The sequence below is a fragment of the Hypanus sabinus genome, chromosome 3, assembly GCF_030144855.1.
Source record: "Hypanus sabinus isolate sHypSab1 chromosome 3, sHypSab1.hap1, whole genome shotgun sequence".
Taxonomy (NCBI): domain Eukaryota; kingdom Metazoa; phylum Chordata; class Chondrichthyes; order Myliobatiformes; family Dasyatidae; genus Hypanus; species Hypanus sabinus.
Genome location: NC_082708.1, coordinates 169397952 through 169418371, shown reverse-complemented (window position 1 = coordinate 169418371; position 20420 = coordinate 169397952). Strand labels below are relative to the sequence as shown.

General features: G+C 40.4%; 1 protein-coding gene across 4 annotated transcripts in view; it reads right to left on the bottom strand.

The window, feature by feature from the left end:
• LOC132391900 (E3 ubiquitin-protein ligase RMND5A) overlaps positions 1-20420 on the bottom strand; it is a 69496-nt gene that overhangs the window by 25637 nt on the left and 23439 nt on the right. For 2 of the 4 annotated variants that reach the window (XM_059965644.1, XM_059965645.1), the window contains exons 3-4: positions 10716-10811; positions 6702-6836 (exon numbers count right to left, since the gene is read on the bottom strand). In XM_059965644.1, coding sequence (XP_059821627.1) covers positions 6702-6836; positions 10716-10811 — 231 coding nt within the window. The remainder of the gene's footprint in view (positions 1-6701; positions 6837-10715; positions 10812-20420) is intronic. The other 2 variants (XM_059965646.1, XM_059965648.1) reach the window with 1 other exon arrangement.

The following is a 20420-nucleotide window of genomic DNA, read 5'->3' as shown; positions in this document are numbered from 1 at the left end:
CCCAGTTTCCTGGTTTTCATCTCACTACTGCTTCAAGGACAGAAGTGTTCAAACTGCAAGGGAATTCAAGACAGTACATTTGTAAAGCATTTAATTGGCTGCAGAGACTGATGGGATGTCCCAAAGGGGCACCACAGAAGCATAGTGGTTAGTGCGACACTATTATAGCTCAGGGTGTTCCTGAGCTCAATTCTGATGCTGTGCTGCAAGGAGTCTCTGTACATTCTCCCCGTGGAATGTGTGGGTTTTCCCCTCGGGTGCTCCAGTTTTGTCCCACATACTGAGTAGGTTAACGGGCCATTGTAAATAGTCTCCCGATTAAGACAGAGTTAATCAGGCAGGTTTGTGGGATTGCCAGGGCTGAATGGCTTGAATGGCCAGAAGGACCTACTTTGTGTTGTATCACTAAATAAAAGTTTAGGTTATTTATACTTTATTTGATCTGAGAAGGTGTTGCTTAAAACAAATGTTCTTGAGAAAGATAAGCAAATAAATTTGTTTTGCTGATATTTTTATTCCCTGAGAAAGAAATAATAAGAGAGCAATTAGTTTATTACACTGTGCTGAGTGAACAAATTGAAATTTCCATAATGACTACACAAAGTCTGTAAAACAATTTGAAACACAAGACCATAAAGCATAGGGGCAAAATTACGCCATTCAACCCAGAAACTGCCCTGCCATTCAATCGACAAATTTGCTGATGATACAACCATCGTTGGTAGAATCTCAGGTGGTGACGAGAGGGCATACAGGAGTGAGATATGCCAACTAGTGGAATGGTGCCACATGAACAACCTGGCACTCAACGTCAGTAAGATGAAAGAGCTGATTGTGGACTTCAGGAAGGGCAAGACGAAGGAACACATACCAATCCTCATAGAGGGATCAGAAGTGGAGAGGGTGAGCAGCTTTAAGTTCCTGGGTGTCAAGATTTCTGAGGATCTAACCTGGTCCCAACATATTGATGTAGTCATAAAGACGGCAAGACAGCGGCTATACTTTATTATGAGTTTGAAGCGATTTGGCATGTCAACAAATATGCTCAAAAACTTCCATAGTGATACCATGGAGAGCATTCTGATAGGGTGCATCACTGTCTGGTTTAGAGGGGCTACTGTACAGGTTCGAAAGAAGCTGCAGAAGATTGTAAATTTAATCAGCACCATCTTGGGCACTAGCCTACAGAGTACCCAGGACATCTTTAGGAAGTGGTATCTCGGAAAGACAGCATCCATTATTAAAGACCTCCAGTACCCAGGGCATGCACGTTTCTCACTGTTACTATCAGGTAGGAGATACAGAAGCCCAAAGGCGCACACTCAGCGATTCAGGAACAGCTTCTTCCTCTCTGCCATCCGATTTCCTAAATGGACTTTGAAGCTTTGAACACTACCTCACGTTTTTAATATACAGTATTTCTGTTTTTGCACATTTTTTAATAATCTATTCAATATATGTAAATGATTTACTTGTTTATTTATTATGTTTTATTTTATTTATTATTTTTTACTCTCTGCTAGATTGTATTGCACTGAACTGTTGATGCTGCTAAATTAACAAATTTCACGTCACATGCTGGTGATAATAAACTTGATATTGATTCTTCTGATGGCCGATTTATTATCCTTCTTAACCACATTCTCCTGCCTTTAATACCCTTACTAATCAAGAACCTATCAATCTACACTTTAAATATAGAATAGAGTTAAATGTGATTCCTCCTTGGTATATGCCATAATAAAATGGAAGCCTGTTAGACAAAATGGTGTTAGCTTGGAGTGGGGCTGTTTTGAGAAGATACAACTGAACCAGTCCACAGCAATGTTTTGAGAAATTTAAGGGAATATAAGCCTACAGCCATAATAGTGGAAAATGGTTAAAAAAAACATGTTTGTTTGGGGAAGGTGAGATCATTGTGCAAGTAACAAATGTATGGGAATGCATTAGTGAAAGGGGTTTGAAGGGTATAAAAAGGGACAATTCCTTTGTGTGAGAAGTGAGAGATAGTATACTGATTTGGATACTAATGAGAGTAGTTACAACCTACTGGGGGAAATGTAGCAACCAGGTCTCTGGTTCTGTGACTGAGTAGGAAAGAGAAGGAAGATGAGTACATTAATGATAGGTGATTCCACAGTTAGAGGAGCAAACAGGAGATTCTGTGGATGTGAAAGAGACAATTGGATGGTATGCTGCCTCCCCAGGGACCAGAGTCATGGATGTCTCAAATAAGTTCCACAGCATTTTAAAGTGGTGCCAGAAATCATGGTTCACGTCAGTATCAATGACATGGGTAGAAAAAGGGAGAAGGTCCTAAAGAAAGAATATAGGGAGTTGGATAGAAAGCTGAAAAGCAGGACCTCCAAGATAGTAATCGCTGGATTGCTGCCTGTGCTACGCATCAGTGAGGGTGAGAATATGATGATTTGACAGAAGAATGTGTGGCTGAGGAACTAGTGCAGATGGCAACATTTCAGATTACTGGATCATAGGAATCTATTCTGGAAAAGGTATGACCTGTACAAAAAGGACAAGTTACACAGGTTTGCTATACCTATTGGAAAGGGCTTAAACAAATTTGGCTGGGGGCATGGGGACAAGTTGACGCATTGTGTAGAGAGACTGTATGGAAGGGCAAGCAGATGATTGGGCAAAACTTCAGTCAGTGGAGTAAGTTGAAATGAGGCAAAAATCAAAAAGGGTAATGAATACAGGACTGAAGGTGTTATATATGAATGCACACAGTATACAGAATAAAGTAAGTGATCTTGCAGCGCAGGTATGACATTGTGGCATCAGTTGAGTCATGGCTGAAAGAAGATCAGTTGGAAGCTTAACATCCAAGGATATATTTTGTATTGAAAGCACAGTTAGGCATGAAAGTTAAGACACTGCAAGGGTAAAAAGTCCCTAATGGGAGTTATATACAGGCCTCCAAACAGCAGCCAGGGTGTGAGAAACAAATTACAATGGAAAAGGCATGCAAAAAAGGTAATGTTATGATAGTCATAGGGGATTTCAACATGCAGATAAATTTGGAAAAATCAATTTCATGCTGGATCCCTAGAGAGAGTATTTATAGAATGCCTATAAAATAGCTTTTTAGAGCAGCTTGTGGTTGAGCCCACTAGAGTATCAGTTATTCTGGATTGGCTGTTGTGTAATGAATCAGATTTGAATAGGGAGCTTAAGGTAAAGGAACCCTTAAGAGACAGTGATCATAATATGTTAGAATTCACCCTGCAGTTTGAGAGGGAAAAGTTAAAAGTCAGATGTATCAATATTACTATGGAGTAAAATGAATGACAGAAGCATAAGAGAGGACTTGGCCAAAGTTGATTAGAAGGGGTTACTAGCAAGGATGATGGCAAAACAGCAATGGCTGGAGATTCTGGGAACAATTCAGAGGCCGCAGTACAGATAAATCACAAAGATGAAGAAGTATTTTAAATGGAGGATGATGTAACCATGGCTGACAAGGGAAGTCAAAGACAGCATAAAAGCAAAAGAGAGGGTATATAAAGAGCAAAAATTAGTGGGAAGGTAGAGGATTGGGAAGCTTTTAAAACAGAAGACAACTAATAAAACCATAAGAAGAGAAAAGATGAAACATGAGGGCAAGTTAGCCACTAATATGAGGACACCAAAAATTTCAGATATATAAGGAGTAAAAGAGTAAATGGATATTGGACTGCTGGAAAATGATACTGGAGAAGCAGTAATGCGGGAACAAAGAAATGGTAGATGTACTTAATGAGTATTTTATGTCAGGATTTACAGTGGAAGACACCAGCAGTGTGTCAGAATTGAGTGTCAAGGGGCAGGAGTGAGTGTAATTGCTATTACTAAGGAGAAGGGCCTGGGAAGCTGAAAAGCCTGAAGGTAGACAAGTTACCTGGGCCAGATGACTACACCTCAAGGTTCTGAAAGAGGTAGCTGAAGAGATTGCACAGGCATTAGTAATGATCTTGTAAGAATTACTAGATTCTGGAATTGTTCTGGTAGACTGAAAAATTGCGAATGTCACTCGACTCTTAAAAAGGGAGGGCAGTAGAAGAAGGGAAATTAAAGGTCAGTTAGCCAGACTTCAACGGTTGGGAAGATGTTGAAGTCCATTATTTAGGATGAGATTTTGGGGTACTTGGAGGCACATGATAAAATAAGCCAAAGTCAGCATGGCTTCCTTTAAGGGGAAATCTAGCCTGACAAAGCTTTTGGAATTCTTTGAGGAAATAACAAGCAGGACAGACAAAGGACAATTGGCGGATGTTGTGTACTTAGATTTTCAAAAGGTCTTTAACAAGTCCTGCACATGAGGCCGCTTAACAAGAGCCCATGATATTACAGGGAAGATACTAGCATGGATAGAAGATTGGCAGTCAACCAAAAAAGGCCCTCTTTATTCCCACTTTGCCACCTGCCAGAGTGCAGTGGTGTTTTATACGGTTAATGTTGGAACTACTTCTTTTTACTTAATCCATCCATGATTTGGATGATGGAATTAATTGTTTTGTGGCCTAATACACAGATGATACAAAGATAGGTGAAGGAGTAGGTAGCGTTGAGGTAGCAGGGAATCTGCAGAAGGACCAAGACAGGTTGGGAGAATAGGAAAAGAAGTCGCAGGTGGGAGACAGTGTAGGAAACTACAGTTGACCTTCACTAATCCAACTACCTGTAATCCGGTTCCTTGTAATCCAATTCCCAGTGGTGCCGGATTAGTGAAGGTCGACCTGTATATGGTAATGCACTTTGCTAGAAGAAATGAACTCTTTCAAGAAGACTAGAATATAAAAACAAGGATGTAATGCTGAGGCCTTAAGCATTGGTCAAACTGCACTTGCAGTATTGTGAGTAGTTTTAGGCTCTTTATAACAAGAAGAGATTTTCTGACAATGGAGAGGGCCCAGAGGAGGTTCACAAGAATGATTCTGCAAAAGAACATTGAAAAATCTGGATAGAATGAATGTGCAGAGGATATTTCAAATAGTGGATGAGTCTAGGACCAAAGGGGGCACACCCTCAAATGAGAATGACAGAGATATGGAAGAACTTCTTTAGCCAGAGGGTAGCGAATCTGTGGAATTTATTGTCACAGATGGCTGTGGAGATCAAACCACCTGGTATATTTAAACGAGAAGTTGATAGGTTCCTGATTAGTAAGGGCAAACGCGAGGAAATCTGCAGATGCTGGAAATTCAAACAACAACACACACAAAATGCTGGTGGAACACAGCAGGCCAGGCAGCATCTATAGGGATAAGCGTTGTTGACGTTTCAGGCCGAGACCCTGACGAGGTCTCGGCCTGAAACGTCGACAGCGCTTCTCCCTATAGATGCTGCCTGGCCTGCTGTGTTCCACCTGCATTTTGTGTGTGTTGTTGTTAGTAAGGGCAAAGTTACAGGAAGAAGGCAAGGGAATGCAGGCAAGAAGGAAAATAAATCAGCCAGGATGAAATGATGGAGCAGACTCAACAGACTGAATGGCCTAATTCTGCACATACATCTTATGTTCTTATGAAAATAACCATTTAAGTTTTACCTTTTCTTTTTATGAAGAGAGAAAAAGATAGAAGATTGGATGGGCAGGATTTTAAGTAGTAATGTTTTAGGTGGGAGCTGTGCTTTGCAAAGAAGACTTCTACTAATTTTAATTCAAATTATTCTGGAGGGAACGTGGACATCACTGAATTACTGTGCACCTGATCTGTGCGCTCTACTCCACTAACACTTATTATTTATTTGGGCATCTCAGCCACCTTGCCCATCATTTAAAATCCATATATTCCACCTCCCATTTAAACACAATGAGAATTCTCACCAAAATACCCTCAATGCTTTCCACCCTCTAGACCTGGCAACTCCAGGTCTTTGAATCTGATTTCCATTCTCAAAGCATTAATCTACCCACAACCCTGAACCCCTCTTTAAGCAAAGTCCAACCATCTTGCTGTTACCACCTCACTCTTAGACCTTTCTCAATGATCCCTACCTTTATTTTGCAGTTCACAAAAATTTACTTCCACCAATCTGCTGTGTCCTACAGTATATTTCTTTCACTCAGTGATTTGGGGCTTGTGTCCAATAGAATATTATCGCCAGGAGGTCACAGAAAAAACTGGCATAACACCCCACATCTTTACACAGTGCATTTTTTATATGAGGCAGCTGAGGATCTAGAAGTGTGAACAGACTGAATTGATTGATGCAAATGTTTCTAGATTCAACATTGTATAATATCATTTCCGGCACACAAGTATAAAGGAGAAGAAATAATTGTTAATCTGGATCTGATGCAGCACATAAAAAACATATAAGAGGCATGGAACACAATATAAATATGTAATATAGCTTATATACATAAGCTATGTACATAATTCTATGTCCAGAAAGCACAGGAGCATCAGTACATAAGGTGACTGACAGGAAATGATAAAGTAGCGGTGGACAGTGGGTGGAGCAGCTGGTTAGCCTTACTGCTTGGGGGAAGCAGAGCACGATAGTATATTTAGCACGCAATGTGAAGTAACAAAGTGCATAGTTGTGCATTAGCTGATTTTCAGATGATCATGGAGAAAAAAAAATTGGCAAGCATAAAGTTCAATCCATTTTGAAATAATTGAATTCAAAACAGCCAACTTAGGAACAGACCCTAAATTACACACAAATGCAAATTACAACAGTACCAATTACCTTACCTGACAGAGTTCCTCTGCCACATCAAGCATCCCTTGTCTGAAGAAATGTTCCACCATCACTTCACTGAGAAGTCGCTGGCTATCAGTTTGCCAGCATCCATCTATTGCCACTCCACTGATATCAGCATCAAAATTCTGTTTAAAAAAGTGCAAGTGGGAAAATCAGTTTTCAAAGAGAAATTGTTACTTTACTTTAGTAATTCTGTAATTGCCAGTAAACATAAGTTCCAAAGGGCAAGTGGGCCGAAAGGCTAGTTTCTATGCTGTGTGGCTCAATGGTAGCTGAAATTACAGTAAATAAATGTAGTTGTTTCACTTTTAAGACAAAACTCCAGTATTCATTTCTACAGGACAGTGTAAGAAAGAACATTTTATGAACGTCTCCAAATCAAATTACAGTATTATTATATTACAGGCAACAGCTATTCAACTATTGTGTATCCTTGTTTCTTTTTATATAAATATATACATAGACAACCCAACTCAGTCTCTTCACTTATACAATTTCCCTTTGAAATCCTTTCAGATGGTACTCAGTGCAAAATACATTTTTCTTCACAAAAACCCTTGATCTTTTGCCAATTTTATGTCTGTGTCCTCAGGTCTTTTATTACTCCATTAATAGGAACAATTCTCTATCTATTTATCATATCTAAACCAATCAAGATTTTGCTGCTCCATTACATCTTCAATCATTTTTCTCTGCTCAAAAACAGAATTTCTAGCATATGCTTGTAAATGAAATCATGACTAGAAATATTCTAATACATGTTCTCTACACACTTTAGGATAGTCACAACACGCTGGAGGAACTCAGCGGGTCGGGCAGCATCCGTGGAAACGAGCAGTCAACATTTCCACAGATGATGCCCAACCTGCTGAGTTCCTCCAGCATGTTGTATGTGTTGCTTTGACCACAGCATCTGTAGTGTACTTTGTGTTTGGGATAGCCACATCTCCCTACAGCAGTGCAATCAAATATGAACACAATTCTCCAGTTATGGGCTAATAAAGACCTTTTGTTCTTCAATGCAATGTATTAGAGACTACTTTCTCATCATGCCTTCCACCTTTAAAGGATGATTTAATTGTGAGATATAGTGTGTTAGTCAATGAACAAACAGCTAACATGTTTGTACATGCTTCAAGCATATTACGTGTTATTTTGATTAGTGCCAAAAGCATTAAGTAATAAAGCTAAAATAAACAGCCTTGCTTTTTTTCGCAACGTCCAGCAGTCAACACTGAAGATGTCCAAAATGTAGGCTCCCCCAAAGCGATAATAAATACTACAGAGAGTAGCAGAATATCTTGAAAGTCAAAATATTCTCAAAATCGCTACAACCAGACAATGTCGGAAAATCCAGCTTTCAAAATTGAATAAAACTAGCTCAATATATTTCTCTCCTAGTTGCCATTGTTCTGGAGAGAAATATTTTGGTTAATACTACTGTTAAATTTGAGAAAGATGGAACAAAAATCCTGACTAAATAAAAACAATTCCTACAAAACAATGCAGTCATATGTTGACAATTCAAAGATTAGTGTGAAAACAAGATATGAAGAGGAAACAAAATCTGCAAAAGAATATTTAATGAATTGGGTAAATAAAGTATAATGTAGGAAGCATGAAGCAATCCACTTTCATTAAAAGTAGAGAGACTTAATAAATTATTAAACAGCAGCGTTCCGAGGCACCAATGTACCCTCACCCACGGAAAAATGAAACAAGCCATTGAGTCGTTTACAGTCAGAAAGTAGAGAAATAGTTCCTTTGACCCATCATGTCCATGCCAACTAAGGTGTCTACCTGAGCTATTCCATTTACTGGACACCATTTAGCCCATATCCTTCAAAATCTTTCCTATACACAAACATATTTAATGTCTTTTAAATGCACCTGCTTCATCATGAGCTCATTCCACATACCCACCATCTACTAAAAAACTTGCCCCCCAGGTTGTCTCTAAATTTTTGTCCTCCTACCTCCAGTTTTCACTACCCTGAGATGAAGATTATAACCATCCACCTTATGCACACCACTCATGATTTTCTATACTTATAAAGGTCACTCACTGCTCACCGTACTTTGCACAAAGGAAAATAGCCCCAGCCAATCTTGTTGCTTCCTACAACTCAATGCCTTCAGTCTTGGCAACATTCCTTTGAACCTCCTCTGCACCTTCTCCAGCCCAATCACATTGGTAATTAAAATTAATGAGGTATGTTTGAGGAGAAGCTATAATTGTATTTATTATAGACATAACCGCAAACTACTTCCCATACTTCCCAATATATAAAGTATTCTACAAGAGAAAGTAGAACTGTCTTCAAAATTCAAAGTAAATTATCAAAGTATATATATATATATATATATATATATATATATATATATATATATATATATATATATATATATATATATATATATCACCATATACAATACTAAGATAAGTTTTCTTACAGGCATACTCAATATATCCAATAACCGTAATAGAATCAATGAGAGACCGCACGCAATAGGGCAGACAACCAGTGTGCAAGACAACCAACTGTGCAAATACAAAAGAATAAAAGAGATTAATAAATAATCAATAAAGATCAAGAACATAAGGTGAAGAGTCCCTGAAAGTGAGTCTGTTGGTTGTGGGAACAATTAGTTGTGGGGCAAGTGAGTCATCCCCACTGGTTCAAAACCCCGATGGTTGAGGGGTAATAACTGTCCTTGAACCTGGCTGTGAGAGTCCTGTGGCTCCTGTACCTTCTTCCTACAGGGCCCAGTGAGAAGAGAGCATCACTTGTGGTGGTGGAGATGCCTGATGATGGATGCTGCTTTCCTCTAACAAAGCTCCATGCAGATGTGCTCAATGGTGGGGAGGGCTTTACGCACGATGGACTCAGCTGTATCTGCGACTTTTTGTTGACTTTTCCATTTGAGGGCATTGGTGTTTCCATACCAGGCTGTGATGTAGCCAGTCAATAAACTCTCTACCACACACCTCCAGTTTATCAAAGTTTTAGGTATTGTGCCAAATCTTCACAAACTTCTAAGGAAGTAGAGGCGCTGCGGTGTTTCCTTTGTAATTGCACTTGTATGCTGGGCACAGGAGAAGTCCTCTGAGCTTATAACATCGAGAAATTTAAAGTTGCCGACCTTCACCTCTGATGAGGACTGGCTCATAGCCCTCCAGTTTCCTCCAAAATAAGTCAATAATCAGCTCCGTGGTCAATAGGTCAACAACATACTTCAAACAAACACAGTGACTAAATAAATTGGAATGCTGGAGGTCAACACAAAAAAAGCCACTTAGCAAAACAAAGATCATTAAGGGCAGATTTTTCCTAGTCATTCCTAAATGCTAGGAGGAAAATCTCTTTCAAAACCAGCTTTGCTACTCCAGCATTTTTACATTTTACATGTTAATATTTATCACTTAAAAACTTGCCTGAATTGCCTTCACTTTAGCAGACAGCAATACCAGAAAGGATAAAGTTTAATTGATCAGACTATATCCAGAATATACAGTTTTGTTTGTCAATGCAACATTGACAGCTTTGGCACCAGTCAAAATTACTTGTATTTTAATTGCTGCAAAACACAAACACTGTCAAAAGTGCTATTTTTTTCCAAATGAGATGAGTTAGCTTGCGTTGCACTGGATGCAGTAAGAAATATATTTAGATCTCACACTTGTTCCGAGCATCTAACCCCCCAGAAACTTCACAGGAACATGTAAAGCAGTTCAGTACTGTAAAAAAAAAACCAACAAGATTCTGGACTGAAAAATATGTCAGCAATAAAGGATACATTATGTCTGCATCACCTACTAACCTAGTGTATTACAATCTATTAATATATAGTAATTGTACAGTTAAGCAGTTTGAACTGAAAGATAGTTAAATGAATTCATTGGGCTTTATCAAAATGCCAAACAAACCAATGACAAAATAAGATTTTACAAACACTCCTACAGAAATAAAACATTTTGGATGGGCTGTGGATAACCAATTTACCTGATTAGTAGCAAAATTCTGTCCCATTCGTGGATAAAAGGAGCAGTATTTGGCATCAACTGTAAGTATAAAGAATGGAGAAACATGCCGAAAGACCTGGAATTAGACAAAAGTAAAAGAGACCAATAAAATGATTTAAGTAGGGTTCTTTGAGTGGGCAGAGTGTGGTAGTAGCAAAAAAAAATCAAAATAAACATTCATTTTGCATTTAGTTTTTCAAATTATGTACAAATTAAATTCTTCCTTGAAGATTGTATTAGCAGAACTCTCTATAGCCTTGCACTATATAAACAACTATCCATTCTTTTTACCAAAATCCAGTTCCTCCGAGATGTTGGTAAAGAGCAAGCCTAAATGGATAACCTACACAAAATACTGTGCTAAACTGGCTGATACTAGTTGCACAAGTAACAAATATCAGACAGATATAAACGTAGATGGGATGTGGACATTACTGACAAAGCTGATGTGAACTGCCAGTCCCTAAAATTAAGACTGAATTAAGATCAAGGCCTATCAATATTTTAATATTGACTTTCCTACTGGCAAGAAAGTAAGGGGACTGTATAAAAGGACAGTCAGCCCACCTTACTAACACAATAGCTACGGGGCAAATAAAATTCCAGTTATTTAAATAATCTGGGATTTAAACAAAAAGAGTCAAAGAGACATACAACACAAAAACAGGCCTTTTGGCCCACTGAACCAATGCTGAGCGTTAAATACCAAATAACACTAATGCCAGTTATTTTATTTTCTATAACAGTGACAGACTAACAATAGATCGTAGTTAAAAGATTCATTTCAAATACAGAAAATGCTGTAAACATGCAGCAGCTCAGAGAACATTTGTGGAATGAGAAACAGATATGACTCTTCATCAGAAATGAGAAAAAGAAAGTAAGCTGTTTTATGTTGCAGAGAGGGAAATGGACATTCCCGTTAGAGCAAGGCCAGGTTGCCAAGGTGTAAGCTTTGATTACTGAACACTAGACGGAAACAGAATCCATTGAGGATGAACAAGACAAAAAAAGCAAGTCTGAAATCCCTTCAGAGGAAGGAGCAGAACTTCTTCAAAATTGGTATTCCTGACATTGAAATCAAATTCGCAGGTGCAGAAAATCTGAAATGGAAAATGATGAAAACACTTATCAGCTCAAACAGCATCTGTGGAAAGAGTAACAGAGTTAATACTTCCTGTCAAAGATTCGCCATCAGAATTGAAAGTGAGAAAATGAGTTTCAAAACCTGATGAGAAAGCTGCCAAATTTACTTGGGCATAAAATGGCAGACCCACAATAATCCAGTTGACTTTCACTTCACTTCAGCAACATGCACAATCACATGAAAATCATGGACACACCAACTGCTACTGACCTATTCACTAGATACAGCCGTAGTAAAGTTACCATCAGAGCAATCAATCAAACAACTTTCTCATTAACATCTGGACGTTTGGGTCAAGATTAGTAAAACTATCCCATGGATAGTCAAAGAAACAGCCAGTCACAAAATCATAACTTACAGTCAAAATACAGAATCAGGTACATCCTGACCCACTTGCAGGAGATCATTCAGAGGTCATAACACAAAGATAGATACAAGCAAATTACACTTATGACTCCTGAACACTGGCTCTCTAAACTCCATGTAGTAAATGGCATAAATTCAGAGCTACAAGACATGGAAATAGGCTCTTGGGCTAAGGTGCTCTTGTCGCTAATCCCATTTGCCTACATCCATCTAAACCATTCCTATCCATGTACCTGCCCAAGTGTCTTTTAAACGTTGTATATGTACCTATCTCTATCACCTCTATAGCAGCTTATTCTTTATAACGTCTCCATTTATATGGAAAACTCACCCCTCAGATCCTCTAATCTTTTCCCTATCACCTTACATTTATGCCTCATATTATTTCTAATACGGTCTCTATACTATACCTCATTTACACTCACACTAAACCTCATTTGCTCCTGAGAAAATAGTCTCAGTCTATCCAATCTCAAGCCCTCCAAGTAAGGAAAAAATACTGTGAACTTTTTTCTGCATAATAAGCCCCAGTAGTCTGCATACATCAACAATGCTGAGGTAGAGAACTTCAAGTTCCTAAAGTGAACATTAACTGCCTGCCCTAGTGCAATCCACGTAGATGTCATTGCCAGGAAAGCTCATCAGTGCCTCTACTTTCCTCGGGAAACTAAAGAAATGTACATATCTCTGTTGATCCTTACCAATTTGTATAAATGCATCATAGAAAGCATCTCATCCAGATGCTTAATGGGTTGATATGGCAAATACTCTACACAAGACCGCAAAAAAACTGCAGAGAGTTGTGCTGAGTTGTAACATGACAAAAACCAGCCTCCCCTCGATGGACTCTGTCCATACTTCTCATTGCTTCAAATTAGCCAGCATAATCAAAGACACTTCCCATCCCAGACATTCGCTCTTCTCCCATCCCCCATCAGACAGAAGATACAGAAGTCTGATACCTGGGGATAGTTTCTATCCCACTGTTATATAGTTCCCTAGTGTGACAAGTTAGATTCTCAACCTCATAATCTACACTGCTATGATCTTTTATCTTATCATTTTCCTGCACTGCATTCTCTGTTGCTGTTATACTTTATTCTGCATCGCTACTGTTTTACCTTGTTTTACGTCGAAGCACTATGCAAAGATGTATGAACAGTATGCAAAACAAGCTTTGCGCTGTAATTTGTACATGTGACAATAATAAACAGATTTCATAAGAACATAAGAAATAGCAGGAGAAGGCCATCCAGCCCATCGAGCCTGCCCCGTCATTCAATAAGATCATGGCTGATCTGTCCGTAAACTCAGCTCCATCTACCTGCCTTTTCGCCACAACTCTTAATTCCCTTACTATGTAAAAACGTATCTAACTGTTGCTTAAATATATTTAGTGAGGAAGCCTCAACTGCTTCCCTGGGGAGAGAATTCCAATGATTCACCACTCTCTGGGAAAAACAATTTCTCCTCATCTCCAACCTAAATCTTCTCCCCTGAATCTTGAGGCAATATCTCCTATTCTAGTCTCACCTACCAATGGAAACAACTTTTCTACTTTTATCTTATCTATCCCTTTCAAAATGTTGTATGTTTCTATAAGATCCCTCCTCATTCTTCTGAACTCCAGAGAGTATAGTCCCAGGCGACTCAATTTCTCCTCACAGGTTAACCCCTTCATTTCTGGAATCAACCTGGTGAACCTCCTCTGCACTGCCTCCAAAGCCAGTATGCACTTCCTCTAGTATGGAGACCAGAACTGCACACAGTACTCCAGAGGCGGCCTCACCAGTACCCTTTATAGTTGCAGCATGACTTCCCTGCTCTTGTATTCAATCCCTCTAGCAATGAAGGCCAACATTCTGTAGCCTTCCTTTTAACCTGTTGTACCTGCAAACCAATTTTCTGCTATTCATAAACAAGCAGTCCCAAGTCCCTCTGCACAACGGCATGCTGCAATCTGTCACCATTTAAATAATAATCTGCTCTTCTATTATTCCTTCCAAAGCGGATGATCTCCCATTTACCAACGTTGTATTCCATCTGCCAGATCTTAGCCCACTCACTTAACCTATCTATATCCCTCTTCAGACTCTCCACATCCTTTGTACAATTTGCTTTTCCACTCATTTTAGTGTCATCAGCAAATTTTGCTATGCTACACTCAGTCCCCTCTTCCAAATCATCAGTGTAAATGGTAAACAGCTGCGGGCTCAGCACCAACCTCTGCTGAACCCCACACCATTGACTGCCAACCAGAGGAACACCCATTTATACCAACTCCCTGCCTTCTATCAGTTAAGCAATCCACTATCCATGCCAATACACTTCCTCTGACTCCATGCATCCGTATCTTATTTATAAGACTCTCGTGTAGCACCTTATCGAACGCCTTCTGGAAATCCACATATACGACATCCACCTGTTCCCCTCCATCCACTGCACTCATTATGTTCTCAAAGAACTCCAGTAAGTTTGTCAAACAAGACCTGCCTTTTCTGAATCCATGCTGTGTCTATCTAATGGAACCACTCCTTTCTAAATTTTTTGCTATTTCTTCCTCAATGACAGCTTCAAGCATTTTCCTGACTACAAATATTAGCCTACAGTTGCCCGTCTTTTGCCTACATCCTTTTTGAAAAAGTGGCATGACATTTGCTGTCTTCCAATCCGCCGGGATCTGTCCAGAGTCTAGAGTTTAGATAAATGATTACCAAAGTGTCTACAAGAACCTCTGCCAATTCCTTCAGCACCCTTGGATGCATCCCATCAGGACCAAGGGACTTACCTACCTTTGGGCCTTCCAGTTTGCTCATCACTATCTCTTTAGTGACAGTGATTTTATCAAGGTCCTCACCTCCCATTTCGTCCATAACATCCTCCTTTGGCATATTAGACATGTCCTCCACCGTGAAGACCGACACAAAATAGTTGTTCAATGCCTCAGCCATTTCCTTATCACCCAATATCAATTTCCCCTTCTTGTCTTCCAAGGGACCTACATTGACTTTAGCCACCCTCTTCTGCTTTATATATTTATAAAATCTTTTGTTATCTGTCATTCTATTTTATGCTAATTTACTTTCATACTCTATTTTCCCTTTCCTTTATTTCTTGTTTAGTTGTTCTCTGTTGCTTTTTAAAGTTCTCCCAATCCTCCAGTCTCCCACTACTCTTTGCGACTTTGTACACATGTGCTTTTAATTTAATACTATCTTTTATTCCCTTAGTTATCCAAGGCTGGCTCTCCCCACACTTACTGTCCTTACTTTTGACTGGGACATACTTTTGTTGAGCACTGTGAAAAATCTTTTCAAAAGTATTCCACTGTTCCTCAACTGTCCTACCAAATAGCTTGTGCTCCCAATCCACATTAGCCAACTCCTCCCTCATCTTGTTGTAGTCACCCTTGTTCAAGCATAATACACTAGTTTTAGATCTATTTCATCCTCCATCAGAATGCAAAATTCAATCATACTATGATCACTCTTTCCAAGAGGATCCCTGACTACAAGATCGTTAATCTTACCTGTCTCATTGCACAGGACTAGATCTAAGATAGTATTTTCCCTTGTAGGTTCACTAACATGCTGCTCAAGAAAGCAATCACAGATGCATCCTATGAAGTCCTCCTCAAGACTTCCTTGACCAACCCAATTCACCCAATCTATGTTTAAGTTAAAATCCCCCATGACAACTGCTGTTCCGTTCTTACAAGCCTCAGTTATTTCTTGGTTAATCACCTCTGCCACTGCAACATTTTTATTAGGTGGCTTATAGACAACACCCACCAGTGATTTTTTTCCCTTTACTATTCTTAATCTCTACCAAGATAGACTCAACATCCTGCTCTGTAGATCTTATATTTTCTCTCACAATCGCCCTGATCTCATCCCTAATCAAGAGTGTCTCCCCACCTCCTCTGCCTTCCCGCCTATCTTTCCGTATTACCTGATACCCTTGGATATTTAATTCCCAGTCATCTCCACCTTGTAACCAGGTTTCTGTAATGGCCACTAAATCATATGCCTTGGTACTGATCTGTGCCATAAGTTCACTAACCTTGCTTCTAATACTATGGGCATTTAGATAAAGTGCCCTTATACTCACTGTCCTTATAGAATCTAATGACCTATGTGATTTTTGCTTTTTACTTTTATGCACTCTACTCTTTTTTCTTCACTAACTCTAACTTTGGTCTCTGCACCACTTCCCTCTCCTTTTCTGTGTGGGCTCCCATCCCCCTGCCATATTAGTTTAAAGCCTCCCAACAGCACTAGCAAACAATCTTCCTAGGACATTGATCCCGGCCCTGTCCAGATGTAGACCATCCGTACGGTACTGGTCCCACCTCCCTCAGAAGCGGTTCCAATGCTCCAAGAATCTGAGACCCTCCCTCCTGCACCACCGCTCAAGCTGTGTATTGATTCTAGCTATCCTATTACAACCCTGGCTTTCACGTGGCGCCAGTAATAACCCTGAGATGACTACCTTTGAGGTCCGACTCTTTAAGTTATCTCCTAGCTCCCTAAATTCAGCTTGTAGGACCTCATCCCGCTTTCTTCCTATATCGTTAATAACTACATGCACCATGACAGCCAGCTACTCACCCTCCTCCTTCAGATTGCCCTGCAGCCTCTCCAAGACATCTCTGACCCAGGAGGCAACACACCATACAGGAGTCCCATTTGCAGCCACAGAAACTCCTCTCTATTCCCCTTACCATGGAACCCCCTACCACAACAGCTCCGTCACTCTTTTTCTTGCCCTCATGTGCAGCACAGCCACCCATTGTGCCATGATCCTGGCTACTTCTGCCTTCACCTGATGAGCCATCTCCCCCCCAACAGACTCCAAAATGGTCTATCTGTTTTGGAGGGAGATCACAGCAGGAGACTCCTGTACTACCCTCCTGCTACTACTCTTCCTGTTGGTCACCTATTTCCTATCTTTCCTTAGATCCTTAAACTGCAGTATAACCAACTCACTAAATGAGCTATCCACAATATTCTCAGCATCTTGGATGTTCCAAAGTGAGTCCACGCGCAGCTCCAGTGCTGCCATGCGGTCTATCATGCAGTATTCCATTTCCAACTACCTCCTGACTATCATTAGCAAACTGCAGAACGCACACCCTGATGGATTGTTTATTGTTGCCGGAGATTTTAACCACGCGAACCTTAGGTCAGTGTTCACCAGATTCCATCAAAACATGGACTTTGCAACAAGAGGGAAGAATACGTTGGACCTTGTTTACACAAACATCCCCAACACGTACCAGCTGAAGCCCTGCCCCCACATTGGTTACTCAGACCACATCTCTGTTATGCCAATCTGAGCATACAGACCACTAGTCAGTCGCTCCAGACCAGTTCAGAAGCAGGTGAAAACCTGGCCAGCAGGAGCCATCTCTGCTCTTCAAGACTGCTTTGAGCACACTGACTGGTACATGTTCAGGGAGGCTGCAACTGATGGCAACTCTACCAACTTAGGCATCAGTGACTAGCTACATCAGCAAATGCATCAATGACATCACTGTGTCCAAGACCAACACTACACACGCTAACCAGAAGCCATGGATGACAGCGGAGGTGCATGCGCTGCTGAGGACCCACGACTCCACCTTCAGAGCAGGCGACAAGGCAGCCCTAACAACATCAAGACCCTGCTGCCCCCCTCACTGGACCCCCTGCAGTTCGCGTACTGTCCCAAATGTTCAACAGATGAAGCTATTAACATCACCCTCCACCTGGACAAAAAAGACACAGACGTTCGGATGCTGTTCATAGACTTCAATTCAGCATTCAACAAAATCATTCTTCAGAAACTGATTGGAAAGCTGAGCCTACTGGGCCTGAGCACCTCCCTCTGCAACTGGATACTAGACTTCCTGACTGGGAGACCTCAGTCGGTCTGGATCAGAGGCACCATCACACTGAGCACAGGAGCCCCCCAGAGCTGTGTGCTCAGTCCACTGCTGTTCACTCTGCCGACCCACGACTGTGCTGCAACTCAGCTCAAACCATTTCAAGTTCACCGATGACACGACCTTGGTGAGTCTCATCAGCAAGAACGACGAGTCAGCATACAGAGAGGAGGTGCAGCGGCTAATGGACTGGTGCAGAGCCAACAACCTGCCTCTGAATATGAGCAAAGAGATGGTTGTTGACTTCAGGAGGGCACAGAGCGACCACTCTCTGCAAAACATCGACGGCTCCCTGGTAGAGATTGTTAAGTGCACCAAATTGCTTGGTGTTCACCTGGCGGAAAATCTCACCTAGTCCCTCAACACCAGCTCCATAGCAAAGAAAGCCCAGCAGTGTCTCTACTTTCTGCAAAGGCGGTGGAAAGTCCATCTCCCACTACCCATCCTCATCACATTCTACAGGGGTTATATTGAGAGCATCCTGAGCAGCTGCATCACTGCCTGGTTCGGAAATTGCACCATCTTGTTCGCAAGACCCTGCAGCAGATAGTGAGGTCAGCTGAGAAGATCATCGGGGTCTCTCTTCCCACCATTACAGACAGTTACACTACACGCTACATCCGCAAAGCAAACAGAATTATGAAGGACCCCATGCACCCCTCATACAAACTCTTCTCCCTCCTGCCATCTGGGAAAAGGCACCGAGGCATTTGGGCTCTCACGACCAGACTATGTAACAGTTTCTTCCCCCAAGCCAACAGACTACTCAATACCCAGAATCTGGACTGACACCAACTTACTGCCCTCTACTGTGCCTATTGTCTTGTTTATTTATTGTACTGCCTGCACTGTTTTGTGCACTTTATGCAGTCCTGGGTAGGTCTGTAGTCTAGTGTTGTTTTTACGTAGTTCAGTATAGTTTTTTTTTATTGTTTCATGTAGCACCATGGTCCTGAAGAAGTGTCTCATTTTTACTGTGTACTGTACCAGCAGTTATGGTCAAAATGACAATAAAAAGTGACTTGACTTACAGATATAAAATTGTGTCAGAATATTCTCAACCCATCAGTTTGTTGCAACTACCATAATCCAATTAACAGCCCACATAATCCAGGATAAAACTGATGAACTCAGTGGCATTTCACCCAGTACCTGGAATATCGACTCCCTATACACGAGCACACAAGCTGCAGTGTGTACAATTTATAGCCACTCACCAAGACCACTTTCAAACCTGTGGATGGGAAACAATGCATGGGAATATCACTACCTGATTGTTCTAATCCAAGTTACACACAATAATGACTTGGAAGTATATTGCCATTCTTTTAACTTTTCAGTCCAATTCTCAGATCTCCCATTGACTACACTGAGAGTTCTTTCACCTGAATGCTTCCTTTACTAGTTCGGAACAGTGGCACATCCCACCTTTCTGGCAGGCATTTATAGATGGGAAATTCTTGTTGGATTTGTCAGCCACTCACACACTTCTTAAAATATTTTAAAATAAAATGAATCCAAAAAGAGAATGAAAGCTTGATGCTCATAAGACTTCAAAGCTTCCTTTTAGGGAAAGCGCCAGAAAATAATTCAGTGCCTCTGGAATTGTACCTTAATAAAGAATGCCATCAGAAAGCAACAAAAAGGTCATTCGGTGTGGCCAATTATACATTAATATGGCATTCCTTTGCTTACGTAAAACAAGAAAAGTTAGAAGCAGTTTAAAAATTGCTACAGCAGTGGGCAAAGGAATTTTGTGTTTATACATTAAAACTGTTAACATTCCTTAGATGTTCAATTTTGGAACATTTCCAAAACATATTTTGGAAAACATTTCTGACAAAAATTATACCACAATCAGCAAGTTCTTTAAAATGAGTGTAAGGTCAGTGGTGAAGAGCTGCTTGTACAAGGAAAATGAAAGTAATCCAACAATTTATTAACATTTGGAACTCATGATACATTTCTTCCAATATTAACCTAATAGTCCATTTTTACTTTAATATCAAGTCAGGTCCTGAAGGCTATTATTTATCCAGAAAGATCCTTCCTAATATTTAAAACTAATAGCCCCAGTTTAGAACCATAGAATATTACAGCACAGAAACAGGCCTTTTGGCCCTTCTTGACTGTGCTGAATCATTTTTCTGCCTAGTCCCACTGACCTGAACCTGGACCATATCCCTCCATACACCTCTCATCCATGTGCCTGTCCAACTGTTTCTTATATGTTAAAAGTGAGCACA